General features: G+C 42.5%; 2 protein-coding genes across 2 annotated transcripts in view; one reads left to right on the forward strand and one right to left on the reverse strand.

Moving 5' to 3' along the window:
- Nucleotides 1-18,244, forward strand: part of ZNF410 (zinc finger protein 410) — a 19,343-nt gene continuing 1,099 nt past the window's right edge. Inside the window, exons 1-9 of the mRNA XM_048059810.2 lie at nt 1-759; nt 1,623-1,818; nt 10,890-11,025; nt 11,328-11,561; nt 11,867-12,058; nt 12,894-13,053; nt 13,915-14,096; nt 16,824-16,913; nt 18,039-18,164. Of these exons, the coding sequence (XP_047915767.1) occupies nt 1,786-1,818; nt 10,890-11,025; nt 11,328-11,561; nt 11,867-12,058; nt 12,894-13,053; nt 13,915-14,096; nt 16,824-16,913; nt 18,039-18,164 (1,153 nt within the window). The 5' untranslated portion in view covers nt 1-759; nt 1,623-1,785. The remainder of the gene's footprint in view (nt 760-1,622; nt 1,819-10,889; nt 11,026-11,327; nt 11,562-11,866; nt 12,059-12,893; nt 13,054-13,914; nt 14,097-16,823; nt 16,914-18,038; nt 18,165-18,244) is intronic.
- FAM161B (FAM161 centrosomal protein B) overlaps nt 16,811-18,244 on the reverse strand; it is a 13,133-nt gene continuing 11,699 nt past the window's right edge. Inside the window, exon 9 of the transcript XR_010831865.1 lies at nt 16,811-16,946. The gene's annotated coding sequence lies outside the window, so the exon portion shown is untranslated. The remainder of the gene's footprint in view (nt 16,947-18,244) is intronic.

Consider the following 18,244-nt stretch of genomic DNA (forward strand, 5'->3'; position numbering starts at 1 on the left):
ATTCCACATCGCTGAGCTCATGACGAGTCAGAGGACTTTTGAGACTACCGAGCGTCTTAATGGAACAGAATCAGGCTTTACAGTTCAGCGCCCTGGGCTTGCTGAAGTGACACGACGAGAAAACGATCCGTGAAGCTACTGGTTCTGCGTCTCTGGTCGGGCTGTATGGGATCAGCAAACGCGGCATGCCGGGATGGCACAATGCAGGCGGCTTCCTTGGTCGTTTACTCAGCTCCGGCTTATTGGGGTTACGTTAAAGGCTCACAGCTGTTGATTCAGTTTTGTAGGCTTATGTGAATAAATGGCTTGGGCTAAAGCTTCAGGTTGTCACCACAGAAGGTTGGGTGTGATAAACGCCTCATAAATGGCTGTGCGAGGCCCCTGATTCGATCCTTCTGCATGGCCATAAGGCACCAGCTCCCTGTGGCTGCTGGTTCTGGGCGTTAACATCAGTTCAGTTCCCCGTGCCTCGGTCTTCAGAAGCGTGCTTCGGCGTGGCTGGGAGCCGGTGTCACAGTCCTAACGCACCGCCCGCAAACGGCCGAACAAGCCCTGGCAAAAGACGCCCGCAACTCGCCCGCAGGCTGCAGGCAGCCGCCGCTCGGCTCCAGCAGGCCCACGCCACCCCGAGCAGAGCCGTGCCCGCTCCAGCACCGCCCCGGGGCCGGGGGCCGGGCCGGGCCGGGGCCGCCCCCTTCTCCCCGCTCCTCGGCCGCTTCCGGGAGGCGGCCGCGTCACATCCGCGCGGCGGAGATGCCGGTAAGGCCGCGGGGGGGCCAGGGGCTCCGCCGGGACCGGGGGGGAGACACGGGACGGGGCGGCCGGGCGGGGTGCGGGCGGCCCCGCTCCTCCCCGCAGGCCTCGGCTGCCCCCCGCGGGGCCGGCCCCGGGGCTCGGCGCCGCCATGCCGGGAGCCGCCCGCTGCCTGCTCCGGCCCGGCCCGGGGCCAGGCTGCCGGCACGGCCCGCAGGGGGGCTCCAGGGCCCCGTCCCGCCGTTATCTTGAGAACGCGTTCGGTACGTTTGTGATGGGGGGGGGGGGGGGGGGAGGCGTAGCCGGGTCTCCTCCCGTCGCCAGCCTCCCGGTGCTGGTAGGTGAGGCTAGGTGCACTTTACCTCCCAGCCCAAATAACAAACAGCCGGCTGCTGGTGGAATAACTCCAAAGGGGAGTCACCCCAAAAGTTATCTGCCTCTCGGTGTCCGCCAAGGAACTTCTCACCGTCAGAAGCTGGGCGTCTTGGCAGGGAAAGCAGAGGTTCCCCACTGGCAGGTTCAGTGTATACAGTTACCTTTCAGCAGCCATTTGGATAATCCCCCTGGGGACGCAGCCTCCCTCTCTCTTCCATGCTCTATGATTTTCAGTTGATTCCATAAGTTTCCAGGTAAACACTTCATTTTTTCAATGAGAAGTACGTATTGCAAAGAAAACGTGGAAAATAGCCTCCAAAAATGAGCTTTGCAGCACTAGAATGTTATTTTGCTGACTCAGTAACAACAGAAATGCAGGAACTCGAATGAGTTTTCCCAGTACTTCAAGGTACATTCTGCAGTTATGTGCAACACCTGCTGACTTTTTTTTTTTGGTTCTTACCTCTACATTCCCTCTTTTTTTGTTGTTTTAGGTTAAATTGAATATTTGCAGAACACAGCTTCATGCAGGAAGACCACCATACAGTTGTACGCTTAGGAAAATATGAGAATAAGCAGGGAGCGTTCTCTCTGAATTAAAAAAAAAAAAATCTGTGCCTTGCTGAGGACAGCTGCAGGAATCGGACACTTGAATCAATGTTATCGGATGAGTTAGAATCCAAACCAGAGGTGAGCAATTATCAAGTGGGTTTGGTTCCCAGAGAAGTTTATGGGCAACAGGAAGAAGTTTAGTGAGACTACTCAGTTTGCTGCTTAGATAGTAATTCTCAGTGTTGTTTTTATTCAGTGACGTTTTCTAACTCTTATGTTTTTATTTGAATGGTAAAAGATTAAAGATTATTGCAGGCTTTCCTCCTTCCTCTCAATTTCAGCCAATACTGTTGCCTGTTCTCAGGTTACATTTTTTTTTCAGTATTATAATGTTCTTTCCGTTACAAGAATAAAATAAATTACTGTACTGACTATTTCTTTCCCTCAAACCAAATTGACTTTACTCAGTTTTAGAGAGTCTGGATTATTTTGTTTACGTCAGCCAGTTCTGTTTTTTGAAGTCCTCACGTTTCCACTAAGGAATTGGCAAGAAGCAGCAGAGGGTTGCACCCAGGGGATCCTGGTTGCTCAGTGTGAGGCTGCTGTCCCCCAGGTTCAGCCACCACCATGCCTGAGCAGGAATGGCAATAACAGATGTATGTGCACATGAATGTGCACAGTGCACGCACAGCTGGCCACAAAGAAATACATACACAACTAAGGTACCTTTAATAGGTAAACACTAACAGCATAAACAACACAGAAGGCCATGGTCTTCCTTGTAGGTTAATCAGGCTTAACGTTAGCAGAACATGTCCGTACCCTCAGTCAACTTGCACACATACTCACAGTCACAGATGTCTTCAGCCTCTGCCAGGCCTGAAGTTCTTCTGGTAACTGTGCCAGACCCACAGCTTTTTAGCCAGTTTCTGGCTGGGATCTTGCGTCTTTCCAGTCTGTGGTTTCCTCCTATTCACGTGTTAGTTAACTGAAAGTTCACTAGCAGAACACTCACTTGCAGGGAAAATATCAGGAAGAGTGTTTAGTAAGTAGATAGGAGGAAATTCAGCAGGCTAACATAGAATTGGATTCTCTTATCTTCCCCTTGCCCACAGTTCTTCCTCCACGCACCTACCTTGATTCCTCCTTTGATCCTCCCTCTGAACATTGCGTAATAACTTGTTTTACACATCTTGCTGTCCCTGTTGTATCCTATCCATTTGGTCTCTCCTACGAGACCTGTTCAGATAACCTAGTAGGGTGTTTTCTTACAAGTTACATTTCACTTGAGCAGTGAGTGGCCCATTGATCGGTATCTGACTTCTAGTCTTTGTTACTCTTATCTGTAATTTGCTAGATACAAGTCTGCAGTTTGTTACATTCAACACAAAGGTGTCTTAAATTTATTGCTTCTCCCATTCCTTTCCTTTGTCTTTTAGGCTGAATAGCCATTAACCAGCTATCTTTATACTCCCCCATTTAAAAGTGCAGAGGACTGTATCACTCTCTCTCCTTGCTTTTATACTTCTCAGCTTTACCTGTTCGGAAGGCTATGGTCCTGGAGCAGATACCTTACTACTGCATTGAAATAAGCTTTGGGGGAAGTTCCCAGGTGGAAATAGAATTGGTTTTGTCAAGTCTTCTTTCATTCTTCAGTCCACATGCAATGTAGCATGTATCTTAAACTGGTATTTGAAAGGAAACGATGATTATATCATTATATTATATATGCTGGTAACTCACCACAGCCTAAGTAATGTAGTAAGGCATTTCCTTCTTAACAAAGTCCTTCCAATCACACCATTCAGAAAGCGTAGCTGCAAGTTCACAGTAGCACTGCATAGTCTCAGCTTGGTGGGCCACAAGGAGGTTTTTTCCCTTGCCTTGTGGTTGAATTCACGGAAACTGTTGTCGAATTTTCTAAATGATAAGGTGGGGGAACTTTATGACCTCGGTCTATGAGGGGGTGGATTCCCTTAGATTATTTCTGACAAACAGAGGACAGGACAGTTGGAATGCTTGTTCCCCTGTTCCTCAAATATGAGCAGGCCTGTCTTTTCCCAGCTTAAGGTATTTGTTTATTAGGTGTGTTTACATAATAGCCCTATTTTCCCATAGCAGAGTTGCATTTTTCTTCCCAGCAAACGCAAATAAGTCATTTTCCAGTAAGAACTGATAGGATGCATGAAGACTACAGTGGTTACAGAGGCTGTTCTTTCTATAGATGCTGTCTTCTGATCTATGTTCCTCAATCTTCATCAAGGCTTGATCAATGCTATAAACTGAGATTCATTTTTATTGTGGATTACCAAATGCTGTACACACCCTCTTCCTTGTTCTGATCGTGAGAGTTGGTTACTAGCTTAATGCCATTTTCCATTCAAGGTGAAACTGTGAAATGAAATGATACCCCATCTATATCTTTCCCAAATAGCAGTTCCAGCATCTCTGAAAGTCTGTCATGATTTTATATCATCCGGTGAACCATGGCACCATAATTCTCACAGCCACAGATATATCTTTCATATAGTCTACTATGTGAAAAAGGTATTCACTAAGATTCAATTGTATTTACACACAGGTAGGATCTAGATGAATATTAACCAAGGCACTACAAATGGATTTCATAAGCCTCTTTGGTACTCTTTTTATCGCTAAAGAAGTCACTAACATACGAGCAAATGTTTAATGCTTGCATAGAGGTGGATCTTCCTTTGATGAGCAATCACAGAGCTGCTTGGAGAGAGTTTATATGGGCAAATGTATCTGCCTTTTCTTCTGGATTCCCTGCCCCCAAAGCTGCATTGCCTGGATTCCTCAGAGAACTGATAAGATCTGCATTTTGCATGTTTTAAGCCTTCAGGGCGATTCATTACAATTGCAAATATTTCCAGGCACCTCCACCGCACTGGTCAACTGCGGAACTGCGGGGTGCTTTCTGCTGCCTGGGTAGCATTAGCATAGTTAATCAAGTGAACTACAGCTCTGGTCTATAAACTGAAATCTGGTCTATAAACTGAAATGGCTATTGAAAGGGGGGTGGAGGGAGGTATTTTAGCGTCTTCTGTCCCCCACAGCACCTCACAAGGAGAGATTTTTGTGAAGCAATTCCCCAGATGTTATATGGGAACAAGGTATCCTTGTTTCTAGCCATTAGCTTCCTGCCATCCACCCCCTTCTGCTACCGCCCCTTTTCCCTCCCCCCCCCGCGTAAATGTTATTTTGACCTTTTTGACCTTTTTTATTTTGTAGTGGTTCACTGGCTAAATTTAGAGCAGAAGCAGTTCCAATTAAAAACATGGTCCCTGCTGTTCTGGGAGCGTAGCCTGGCCCTGTGTGGGAGGACAGATCTGGACCTTAGCGTTAGGCCAGCCTTCCCCTTCCCTTTCCCTTCCAGCCACCCCCACCACAAACAAAGCAGCTGTCTGCCACTTTTTAGCATATGAATCATCTGATGAAGGGAGTCTGTTACAGAACATCTGTCCTAGACGGCTATATTTTTGTTTCTCTAATGCCTTTTTTTTTTTTTAAAAGGGCTCCCTAAGAGGGATTCCCAGTTCTTTAAACAGATTTTTTTCCCCTCTCTCAGGTCAGGGACATTATCCAAGCCTTCCTGGTAACATAAGCATTCTGCAATGCTTGTGGTGATAGACCTTGAGATCATTCTTTTTGGTGAACAGGGATGACAATTAAGTGACAAGAGCCAATAAATATTTTACATTTAGTACATACACTGTCTGCGTAAAAGGTATTTCAGGGTTAAGTGGTGTTTCAGCAGAAGGAAAGGAGAATATATTCAACAAGGTGTTAAGCAGAGACAAAAATTCTTCCTAGGAAGATGCAGCTGAACTTTGTTCATCCTGTACTGAGAGAATCTATGAGCCTTGGAGGGACAGCTCACATCTGGCCCATAAGTTTGAATCTCTGCACTGGGGGTGTCCTTTTGCAATTAATATCAAAATTCACATTGAATTCTAAGGGACTTTTTTTTGTGCAGATCTCAGCCATAGAGTAAAGCCACTTTACACCTCCTACTATTTGTTTTGTGGTTCGGTAATATTCTTTACATTCAGTTTCCCTTACTATCCCTGTTCAGGTACCCCAAGACATTCTGTGGGTTTGGTTACAAACTAATGCTTTGGGCATATTTGCAGAAGAATCAGTCCCCTCCTTTCATAGGTATTCGATATCCACCATCTCAGGAATACCTAAAGCCCATCTGGATCCTGTCAGGGATGCCAGATACTATACAGACAGAAAGTCTGCTGAACTTGTTGCATCCAGGAGATTCCTCCCCTGTTGGGAAGTCCCTTCAGATTAGAGACCCCTAGACTGTTCCAAGGTCCGGTCAGAAGCAAGGCTGAACCTGCTCCCATGCATGCACACAGACAGGTACGGCTATAAACACTAATATAGGTGGAAGGACAATACCTTTACAGACATCCACAAACATGAACAGCATTCACGAGGAACAGGAAGATCACAAACGGCCTAATCCTCATCCTGTTCATCAGGTAATCAGGCTTGAAATCTGCAAGCGTATCATGTCCTCCTTCAGCTGACATTCATACTCACATTCATGGATCTGTCCAGTCTGTCAGACCTTGAGTCCTTCCAGTATCCATATCCAGCCATTTTATTTTATTTTTTAATCCAGCCTCTGGTCAGGATGTTGAGTTTCCAGCTTGTGATTTCCTCTAGTTCACAGGCTAGTCTGACTTGAAGTTTATTGGACAAACTCACTTGGAAACTATTTAGGAGCAAGCAGTGTTTGAGAAGATGGGATGGGCTACAGTCATGAGGCACAGCAGCGTCCTGACCTGTATGTAGCCTGTTAACATGCGGTCAGCCCCTTTTATCCCCATCCCTTCCTGTTCCCCGTGGTTGTTCCTCCCCTATCCACCTTGATCCCTCCCTTGCCCCGCCTTTGAACCTTCCCCTAAATATCTCAGTTTTTCCACATTCCCACATCCCCTGCTTAAGGCATCCTAATAATAACTTTTACCCAGTCTCACAATTCCTCTCCTATCCCATAAGCAGCTTGCTGTTTGCTGTAAGACCTGTGCTAGTAACCCTTAGTAATGTTGTTTTCCTACCTCTTACAAAGTTTCTGGTTGAGTTTCTTCAAGGTCACACAAGTCATTCGCACTCGAGCATATCCATCAGTGTCCCATGTGTTCTTTCTTTGTTACTCTCTTATCTGCAGAGTGTTAAAGGATGTGCATCGGCATATTTAATTACCTTCCTGTTCCTTATTTGTCCTTTTTGCTGAATAGCCAGTTACCAAATATCCTTACAGTTTCCTGTTTACTTTCATCTGTAAACACAAATTAAAAGACAGTTAAGAAAGCTGCACATAGTGTTTGCAATGATCTTCCCCCTCGCCCCCATATTTCAATTGTTTTAATTATCACAAAAGTTTTTAGTGATTTTGGGGAGGAAGGTTTCTGAAAGTACCTAGCTGTTTAAATGCAAATGTCACTTTTTAATTTTCCCTTAATTATTTGATGTCGAATTGGGAAGGGTATACTTAATGATTGGTTTGTTTTAGTTTGTGAGCTTTGTTTTTTTTTTTTTTTAAATTGGGTATTTTAATAATGAGGCTGATTCATGTGCTTTTATTTTCTTCTGCTTCTTTTGCCCCCTGTAATTCTCCATACTAGCTTGTTATTGCTTTAGGATGAAATTAAAAGGATCCCTTTTCTTTTGGGCATCTGTTTTGTGGCTGCTGCCTTTTGCTTTTCCTTAGTGGCTTAATGTTGATGTGTTGGAGCGGAGGCTTTAAAGCAAAGCTTTTCTAGTGTAGGAGGAAGAGTTTTATCTAAGACCATCTGTATAAAAATAGAAAAGTCCATAAAATGTGTATTTCATGGTAGAGTACATAGCTGTTGGGATCAAGGATAGCTTTTAAATCAAAGACCGCCCCATAATTTAGAACCATTTTGCTGCTCATAGGTTTTAGTCTAGCTTCTTCTTGTTGCCTTACTTTGCTACTCTTATCTCCCTTCTCTTTCTTTTTCCCTCCACAATGCATTTTGTCTTAAACTAGAATGCAGGCTTTTCAGGGGTGGACTCTCACCACGTACATATTTTTTGACAACACAAGAGTAGCTCCCTCTTCTGACTGGGGCTTGTGGATAATTTTATAGTGTATCTAATGGGAGAAAAAAGAATAATCTTTCAAAGTGCAGTCTGGCTCATGACCTAGCTCCATGTGGCTTACCGCCATCTGGATGACCTCAGGGTTTAATATTTACCTTTGCAGTTGACACTGAAGACAGGCTGCTGCTAAGGGAGGTGAGCCGGGAGCAGGGGCAGGCTCAGCCCCTTACTGACCAGGGCACGCTCCTGAGCGCCTGAACACAGCGGGCAGAGGTGGGTGCTGGTAGCAGGGCCCATCGACAGGCCCAGGTGTGGCAAAGCAGTGAACCTGGCCCAGCAACCATCCAGGGAGCCTGCTCAGGAGCAGCTGAAGATGGGGCTGAAGTGACTGCTGCAGTATCAGTGTGGGGTCTGTCCAGGAGAAGAAGCCAGAGACAGAGCTGAAGACATGTAAACCTACAGCAGGAAACAACTAGCACCCCAGGCTGGGTTTAAATGGGCCCAAGGGCAGAGGGTGAGGGGGTGCTCCAGGTGAGACCGCTCAGGGCAATTAAGGCCCTGGCAGCAGTATTTCGTAGAGGTAAAACTGAGGAAGCCTCAGTATTTCCAGTGTTTTTATGTGAGGAAATAAACATAAAGAAATCAGAGCCTAAAGGATCTTGTTTTCTTTGTAGTTTCTTTGATAGAACGCACTTGACCCTGGTGTAGGAAAGGCTCAGAAAGCTGGTATTTAATGTAGAAATAATTTGGAATTGGGTGCCAGTTTTTCTGAAAGTTAAATGCTAAGACACTCACAACATACTTGTACAAAATAACGATCAAATGACTGGCAACTCTTTTTTTTTGTAAGCAAGTGGCATTGTGATTAAGTGAACAGAGCATGCTTTTTTAAATTTGCTTTCTTTTGACACTGATGAACCATCTCACTGCACAGACAATTCCATCTGTGCTCTGCATGAATACGTGTTAAGATGTGCAACGATGAGGGTAGTAGCTTTTGAATACTTAATTTTGTACAGTTTCCTTCTAAATGCCAAAGATAAAGGAAGCCCAGTGCATATGGCTGCTTAGTGCAGGATCTTTGCACTGAGGAGTTTCCTAGAGATAAGGAATAGTGACTTCAGGGTTATGTTTTTGGTTTATTTATTTATTTATGTATTTATTTTAATCCACGTTTTTCTAAATATTTGAGAATGTGAGTATAGGACTAAGTCTGTTTGCCAGAACCTACAGCCAGATAGATTCTATATATGTTTTTAGGGGCACTTTCTCTGAAGTACAGGGTATATGTCTAGTCTGTTACAGCTAACCCCTTTCAGTCTTTCTGGTCCCCAGAAGTTTAATTCCATAGAGGGGAGGAATTTGAGATAATATTTGTCAGAAAAGGTTGTGGACTCACAGAAAAAAATTAGTTTGGTCCATTGAATAAGTTGGGATGTGCTACCTCCTATCACTCAGCAGTACATCCTGTGTTAAATCAGACTATTTTCCTATGTACTGCTGTGGCACTGCTAGTGGAAAAGAGAGTCTCATCCTGTGTCTGAGCTGTGGAGGTGAAGAGGAATCCAGCATTATATCCAGGAGTGTGACAAAAGCTTCAGCTTTGAGACGTTGTCAAGGGGAGAGAATGATTAAACAAGGCGCGTGCTTTGCTGCTCTGAACTTGATTAAATATGGGAATACTTTCAGGAGTGAGGAAGGGCATTTCTCTGACTTCTAGCTCCGTTTTGAATTTCAGGTTCTTTTTTTATGACTCCAGATTTTCATAAGTTACTCGGAATTAATTTTTGCTTTGGCAGAGCCGGTGATGTTAAGAATAGCAGAATCTGCTGGACTGAATGACCTGCGGGGCCCATTAGGATGAGAGCTGCTCCCTATTTCTGGTCTTAGATCCAGCCGGTAATGAGGTTTAGCACAGTTTTTTCAATAGGTGCGCACACAGGATGCTGGCACCTTTCCACATAAACACAGACGGCAGAAGTAGCCTGATCCTGTTTCTGAGGATTGCTGCTCAGGGAAAACCTTTCATGAGTTGCTCCAGTATCTGGCCCCACACCTCTCATCCTACTTGCCAATTAGCCTGGCTTGACATTCGCTATTACATCACACACGTACACACTGGAGAGTGTGATCCCATAGGAGACAGTCGTGAACAGTTTCATGAGAAGACAGGAGAGACCGTGATGGTTAGGCACAGCGCTTGGCCAGACCAGTGAATTGCCTGGCTTCCTGCTTACATATAATGGCCTTCTTTTATCCCCCTTTCTCCATATTCCTGTGTTTGTTCTGCCCTGATCCACCTTGATCCCCTCCTTTTCCTGCCTTTGGCCTTTTGCTTAAACAACGCATAAGAAGTCCCCAGATTTCTTGTCAGGAAGTGCAACCCAGAGTAAGTCCTATACCCCTTTATGTAACAGCCCCCTTTACTTTGTATAGTATTCTGGAGTTTCTTCTGGTGAATCCCCTTAGTGGTTGGGTTTCACGCTAAGGACAATGGCTTTAATTGTTCACCTTTGATGGTTTTAGCCGTAACTGATTTGAACAGATGATGCTGTCTGCCCCCACCCTCCTCTTGTCATCCCAGCCTTGTTCCTCTGATCATTATCTGCCAGTTTTGAATAGTCATTAGCTAGATATCTTTGTGACTTTTCTCTTGCTTGCTTTTTATTTAAAAGGCCAACTTTCTTTGCTAAGTGTTTAAAGCCAGTATTTTTTAAAAAGATACCTATATCTAAGGCTGAGCATGGAAAATATTTGCTTGGAAGGTGAGAGTGCAGTCAAGTATCGAGTGATAAAAGATGAATTAAAAAGGAACATATGAGATAGCATAAGTAGCCTTCAGTATAGTCTGCAATGATCTAGAAATTGTTGTTAAAGAAATGAGACTTTAATCTATATTTCACAAATGACAAATACAAGTGATACATTCTTTGCCATTAATGTAAGCTGAAAAGCTTCCGTTTACTTTGATGGTAATTGTTATCTTTTGCATCTCCTACAAGAGAGGAGTAGAGGCTACTCCTACAAGGAGGGAATAATGAAGTAGGTTTAGTACCTTCTTAATGATGTATGCTACTGTTCACCTAATCTTCTATATCTCTTTCCAGCTGCTGGTTCAGTTTGTTCAGAATACTTCTATTCCACTGGGGCAAGGGCTGGTGGAATCGGAGCCAAAAGACATCACCTGCCTGTCTCTCCTTCCTGTTACTGAGACCTCAGAATGCAACAGACTCATGTTGCCAGGTAAAGTCTATGCAGGAGATCTTTGTGAAGATGCTGTTTATAAAGGTGGTTTTATTGCTGCACTGTAGTATGTCATCCCTGCCTCTCGCTGATAACGCATTCCAGCAATGGAGCAACAAATTCAGAAGGATGACTGAAATTTTTCTAATTGAACAGCTAAGTCTGATTACCTAGAAATTTCCTTCTTCACCCAAAATCTAAAGTGTTCTTTTTTTTTTTTTCTGGTAAAATAATTCATAGGTATCTTTTCGTCATAGTATTTTTATACTTTTTATTTTCTTTGGTTTAACTTTCTTCACTAGATGATGAAAGAGATCTCACTTCTCCAAGTCACACTAATTCTTCCAAAGATGTTTCTTCATCTGCTGTCTTGAGGAGCCTGCAGGTAAATGTGGGTCCTGATGGAGAGGAAACAAGGGCACAGAATGTACAGAAACCATCTGAACTTCTGTCATCATCAGAGACTTCCAGTTTATTGCAAGACCTCCAGCCCAGTGACAGCACTTCATTTATTCTTCTCAACCTAACAAGAGCAGGTAATTCTCCTTCTGTTTGTCACCTGACTGGATATGTCTCAGACAACAGAATGCAGGAGATACAAGTACATCTCTGTCCCTGCTGCTTATGAAGGGTAAAGATCACGAAATTTGCTGGGCATTATTGGATATTTCAGCAGCATTTAATCATCAACAGCTTCCTCCAACGCAGAGGTCAGTGAAGACTTTTTCCGTGGAGCTATTACATCTGTGCCATGAATGCTAGCCTTTGGGAAGCGAAAGAACTTTCCCTCTTCCCACTATTACGTTATAATTCTGTTTCATGAGCTTGTCTTTTTTTCTAGGGTTGGGCTCTCCAGCAGAGCACTTGGTGTTTGTTCAAGATGAAGCAGAAGATTCTGGGAATGACTTTCTCTCTCATGATAGCACAGACAGCAGTACACCGTGGTTCCTACGAGTGCAAGAATTGGCCCATGACAGTTTAATTGCTGCCACTCGGGCACAGCTCGCTAAGAATGCCAAAGCAAGCAATAGTGGTAGGATATCTCCTGATTCTGTCTCAAAATTTGAGTGTTCCATACGAGACCTCTAGTTTCATCTTGTTTCTTCCTATCTCTTTCACTCTCTCTTGCTCTTAAGCTATTCTGATGTGTCCTGAAACTGTCAGTGACAGAGTTATACAGAACAATCGTGTAATTTTTCTGTAACATACATAGGCTCCTCAGTTTTTCTCAGGGAACGAGCTTCAGTGGAGCCAGCAGTTCCATTGCAGTCCCCTTGTTCTCTGGTACATGTAAAGAGTATTTTCTTTCTGACTGCAGTTGTTTGTATTTCAACTTTCATTTTCACTTTCAAGTGTATTTTTAATGCGTACTGTAACTCAAGGTTTCTTCTTAGCTCCACTTGGTTTCAAGATCAGCTTTCTGAAGAATACGTAATTGGACTTAGTCACATACTTGGTGACAATTATTTCAATAAAGAATTGCAAACAAATGCAGTATCTCTTTTACCTAACGTGTTCTTAAAAGTAGTTATCCTGGCTGCTACTTGGACGGTTGCTATTGACATAGAGATTATTTTTACAGTTTCTGATGCATTGGCTTTCTATTCTTGTGATAAGCCTCGTCTGGTAGTGGCTGGTCTTGTATGGATAGCTTGCTGGCAATAGTTTATGGGCCTGGTAAGGTTTGCAAATCTCTGATTCCTGTTGTGGGCTGGGTAGCTGTGTGTAGGACATAGTAAACAATCAGTAACCAGGCACATATCTACTTTATAGTCCTGTATCACATATGATGCTGCTTTTATCTATTAAATTTGACACATCTTGGTAATATGGAACTTTTTCAGATTTTGGTGGGCTTTTTCTTCCAGGTGAAAATGTTCATCTTTGTTCAGGAGATGGGCAACCGAAAGACTCTAGCCCCATTCCTCATTTATCTCGTGTGGAAAGGAAGCTGAAGTGCACAGTTGAAGGCTGCGATCGGACGTTTGTGTGGCCAGCTCACTTCAAATATCATCTGAAAACACACCGGTGAGCAGAATAAAGATATATGTTGTTCTGACTTTGATAAAAACATGCTCTATTTGGGATAGCATTATTTTTTGACATCAGCGAGCTGTGAAACCTGGTATTACTCTTAGATATACTAGGCCCTTTGCTTGCCTTAGGATGGTTATGTTGAAACATTTTGGCCAGATTTAGATTATTTTCTCAGGCTCTTGTTAGTGTTGGATTTAGAATATTTGTATTTTAACAGGTGCTCAGTAAAGACAATTAACAGTCACTATGTGCGTACATTACTTTTATGGTACAGTGAACATTAGAACATGTGGGATGCCATCATATTTTATATATCCATGAACAGAGTTGCTTGTTCTAAAAAAAAACCTGACCATCATCTTTTCTGGCTGAGAAATGATCTGTCAGTAAGGTAGATGAGAAGCTTGAAAACTGGGAAGGACTCCAATAGATATGTGTCCCATCATCTTGTCCTGAGGCAGGGCCAGCAGTAATTGCATGTGTTATATGTACGCATACAATTATTTTTGAACCTCTAGTGACTGAAAATCTATGACCTTTGTGTATAATCTGTTGCACTGCTTTCCTACATCTTTCCAGGTCAATGTACATCTTTTCTAGGCAAGGTAATATGGTGCAAAGGTATTACCTGAATTACTTCTTCCGGTGGACAACCCAAACTCTGGCTATGTGGTAGTTCCTTAGGACTAATATAGGTCACTCACTTTGGTTGAGTTCCTTCATTTTCAGAAATAATTCATTTTGGATTAAACGTTTCTGCTTGTTATTTCATCAAAGATAAAAGAAGTTGAGTGTTTATGAAAAATATACTGAAGTAGGTGGTTATGAAACAGCTATTTTGTTGCTTTGCAGGAATGATCGCTCCTTCACCTGCCCAGCAGAAGGCTGTGGAAAAAGTTTTTATGTCTTGCAGAGGCTGAAGGTGCACATGAGAACTCACAATGGTGAAAAACCCTTTGTATGCACGGAGCTGGGCTGTGGGAAACAATTCACAACAGCTGGAAATCTGAAGAACCACCTGCGAATTCACACTGGTGTGTTTTAGACTTCACCTATTTGTGGTCTGCAGTGGTGGGGTCTTTACTGAGGATTAAACCACTCCCTTCTCCGTCCTCAAGCTCTTGAGAATCATATGCTTGTATATCTCTGGCCTTCATTAATGTTCCTTTTTTATTAATTCACATTGATCTGTGGGACAGATTAACCAACAGCTTGCCCCTTTTACTACCCTGTATAATTTCATACAGGAACTACTGTATGATGGTGTGCTCCTCTCAGACCCACGCTCTGAAGATCTCTCTTCCCCCTTTGAGTTGTTTGATTGTGCGTGGGGGAAATCTCTCTGTTTTGGGAGAGAGTAGACCATTCCTAATGGAATAGCCAGTGAACACCACTGCTGTAATTGTTTTTATAAAGAAGCTGTTTTAATTTCCTGAGAAGCACAATAACTTAGATGTTTCTTCAGTGTGAAGTCCTGGTAGGCAGTTGTAGCTGTACTGACATCTGGCTGAATCTGACTACCTTATATTATGTATGCTGCTTGTAGAATGGGAACATTTGGGAAATTTAGGGAGTAAGGAGTACAGTGGAATCAGTATTAAAAATGTAGCAGCAAAGTCTAACAGAAAAAGGCAATAGTTAGCAGACAGCATTTTGGCATGCAAACTGTTGTGTTTGTGCTAATGCTAATCCGGGATGTTACCATATATTGGAGCCTGTGTACTCTTAACTCATACTCAGCTTTTTCTATTAAATAAAACAAGAACCTTAATTTCATAGTGCTGTATTTTATATATGGTTTGTTTATGCTGTCTCCTGTGCAGAATTTGATTCTGCCATGTCAGTATTTTTAGAGGTTGGTGTACCAGCTGAAGTCTTGACAACTGCATAGAGTGCGTTAGGTGCTTTTATCCCAGGAAGGTGTTTGAGAGAGCTGCAAAAGTTCCTGCTGAAATGATCGGAAATTTTAGTCTAAGTTAGCAAAGCTGATAGTGAATATTCTGAGGGTTTTGCTTGTTTGTTTTTTAAGCCTTGGGGTTAACACACCACTGAAATAAATGTTTCAGTTCAAGCCTCTCAGGACATTGTTAGAGATTCCCTGATGGCCTATGCAGGTTGCATTAGAGCTGGTTAACATTTCAAAATAACCTTGACAACTGTGAGAGCGCAAGGCATCTCTAGTAAAATGAAAAATTATGTGGGCTGCCAACAGCTGTGTATGCTTTCTGCTTTAAACACTACCGTATGCTAGGTACGTTGTAGATACACATGGAAAAACGTTGCTATTTTAAAGCATTCACAGTCTAACTAGAACACATGGTTTGGGGGCAGATGTTGGGATGTAGTAAAAAGTGATATATGCCAATAATAAAATTTTGAATGTGTAGTAACAGTAACCATAGTTTGTACAGTTTTCTTTTGCACTTAAAGCTCCCAGCCAAAGCACAGATGAAGTAAATAGGCCCGGCTGACGCAGGCACAATCGTCCATGATAGAGTGTTTTGCAACCGACAGAGCAGTAGCTTCTGGAAGAATAAATAACAACTTTCTAACCTGCAATTTGTTCATGTGCAATTAAGAGTTATGTCAGACCAAAGTTGTTAAAAAATGCAGATATAAATAGATCTAGGGTTTCTTATAGATGGAACTGTGTGCTGTTATTTTTGTCGGTGGTAGCTTTCCTTCCTTCTACTTCTAACAAGCCAGAATGTACACGTAGTATTTGGAAATCTGCCGTGTGTTTCAGTTCTGTAACACCAATCGATCTGTTGAATGCTACCGCAGATTTAAAGCTGAGAATGAACTATAGGGAGAGGGCTTTTAAAGACAAAATCGGAGTAGAAACACCTTTAAAAACAAGCTTGCTCTGAAATCAGAGCTATATATATGTTAGACAATAGAAATAGCTCAAGTAGCTTGCTTAATCTGCTATAGACTTCTTACTCTGATACAGCAGTGTAGAAAAAGGCTTGAAATCATATTGTTAAACATGGTATATGTTAAACATGGTATATTGAATTCTTTAGTGGGATGTTGCAAGCAACAGTTAGCTCTAGTTTCACTTAAGGCTTTATTAAAAAGGAGTTTAGGACATATTAAGTATATTACATTGCATTAGTGTAGTCATATTCCAATTTATCATCCTGCAGAAAAATGCAAAAATAGCTCTGGAGATATAAACAAGTAACAAATTTCAGCCTATGAGAACAAATTGTGCCTTGAATTGCTGTTTCTTCACAGATAAATATAAATGACTGACACATCTCTCACAGATTTTTGCCAAGGTCAGCCCGATCTGAAATAAAGTATAGAATTTGATACGAAGATTCAGTTAATAATACATACAGTTAATGGGATTTTTGGCACTGAGAGGCAGAATGGGAACAGGATCCTAGGAGTTACTGAAGCAGAAAGATGGCTGTTAAGAACTGCATATAGATGATATATCATATTCCAGGCACTTTTGTATTACTCTTTTGGTATTTATGCACTTGGAAAATCTATTTAGAAACAGAGGATCTTTTCTTGCCTTTCAGGTAATGATGATCTAACAATCAAAGAGTTTAAGTGTTTCCTCTTGAAAGCTGATGAAGCGAATGCTTTAAAAGACTCAGGAAGCATATATATCGTTTCTGTTGAACTTTGTTGCATGTAAGGCCAAAAGGGAGAATGGAGTAGAGTTCTTCAGGCTGTTCTCAGGGGCTTGGACAATCAGATCAAATTGTGATCCCAAAATATAAGAACTTACTTTTCCTTTGTAGGAGAAAAACCCTTTCTGTGTGAGGCACAGGGATGTGGTCGCTCCTTTGCCGAGTACTCCAGCCTTCGGAAACATTTGGTTGTCCACTCAGGTAAGAGTTTTCATCTGACGTTCTGTGACCTATCTGAGAAAAGATCTTTACTGTAGAACTTAGATTTGATTTTCTTAAGAAAAAAATCCCTGTTTTCTACAGAATTTCTGGCTATACTGTTTGATAGCTTCCTTTGCGGTGCCTGTGGCCTGCACGCTTTAATTTTTCTGTTGTTTCTGGTTCTAAATGTTATGTTTCTGACTTCAGATTACAATTTTTAAATTTATTTTTTAAAATTAAGAGTGTTTCTAAGATATCAGAAAGTTGGATATCTGTTTCATGGCTGCCATTTTCTTATTTAAAAGAGAGAACCTAGCAGCTCTTTACAATCATCAAAACCATTCAGTCTCTCATGAGTGGATTTCTGCCGTGGGTAGGGTTTTCCTTTTTGTTTAGTACTACTTAATTGTACCCTAATGCCAAAGAGCATTAGATGGGCATTTCACAAGTGTTTCAAAGCTTCTACCTTCTGTTTTGATTGATCTGTCTTAAGTATCTTCAGCATGTGATAAATATGGCTATTTTGAGGAAGGGGAGTAACTTTTTGGGACTGCATGAGTTCTCCGTGTTTTTTTTCACCCCATCTACTTGGCTTCCATGCTGCTAAGCTCACACTTAGGGATTTCATACTTGGTTATAGACGGGGGAAATGACAGACTCCTCTGCCTGTCCTCTATGGGAATCCTTCCACAGTGACAAGTTATCATCTAGTGTCTACTCAATAATATAAACCAGACATTGCAATCTGTGGTTCATCTCTGCTTCCTTGCTTTTTGTCAGTTTGTATTCTAGGTATGAGGCATCAGATATTTCCCTGTCACCGAGTAAGAGATTCCAAATAACTTGTACCTTTCTATAAATCAGACCTGAAATGTTATGTTACTCTTCAGACTTGAGGTTTCCAACATCTGGTAATGTTGGTATCTAAAACTCTTCTGTTCTGGAGCCTTAGGAAGGCTTTCCTCTCTAGGAAACAGGAGTGTTTTTCACTTTTTTTTCCCCATGGATAATTAGCATGAAGGGTGTCAACAGCCATGTCAAAACATGCTCATGATTCCTTGGTTGATGAGATTTTTATTCCCAATTTGGTAATTCCTGGGATATTTTTCCCCCTTCTTCTCCAAGGAGTGAAGCCCCATCAGTGCCAAATTTGTGGGAAGACATTTTCCCAGAGTGGCAGCAGAAATGTGCATATGAGGAAACACCACTCCCGAATTGGAACAGCTGGCAGCAGGGAGCGAGAACAGCCAGGTAAGGAGGGCGTTCGTTCACTGTAGGAGAGAAGTGCAGGAAGGAGGTAGTGGATGGATGGTCAAAGAGAAGGGAAGAGA

This window comes from Anser cygnoides, chromosome 5, assembly GCF_040182565.1.
Source record: "Anser cygnoides isolate HZ-2024a breed goose chromosome 5, Taihu_goose_T2T_genome, whole genome shotgun sequence".
Taxonomy (NCBI): domain Eukaryota; kingdom Metazoa; phylum Chordata; class Aves; order Anseriformes; family Anatidae; genus Anser; species Anser cygnoides.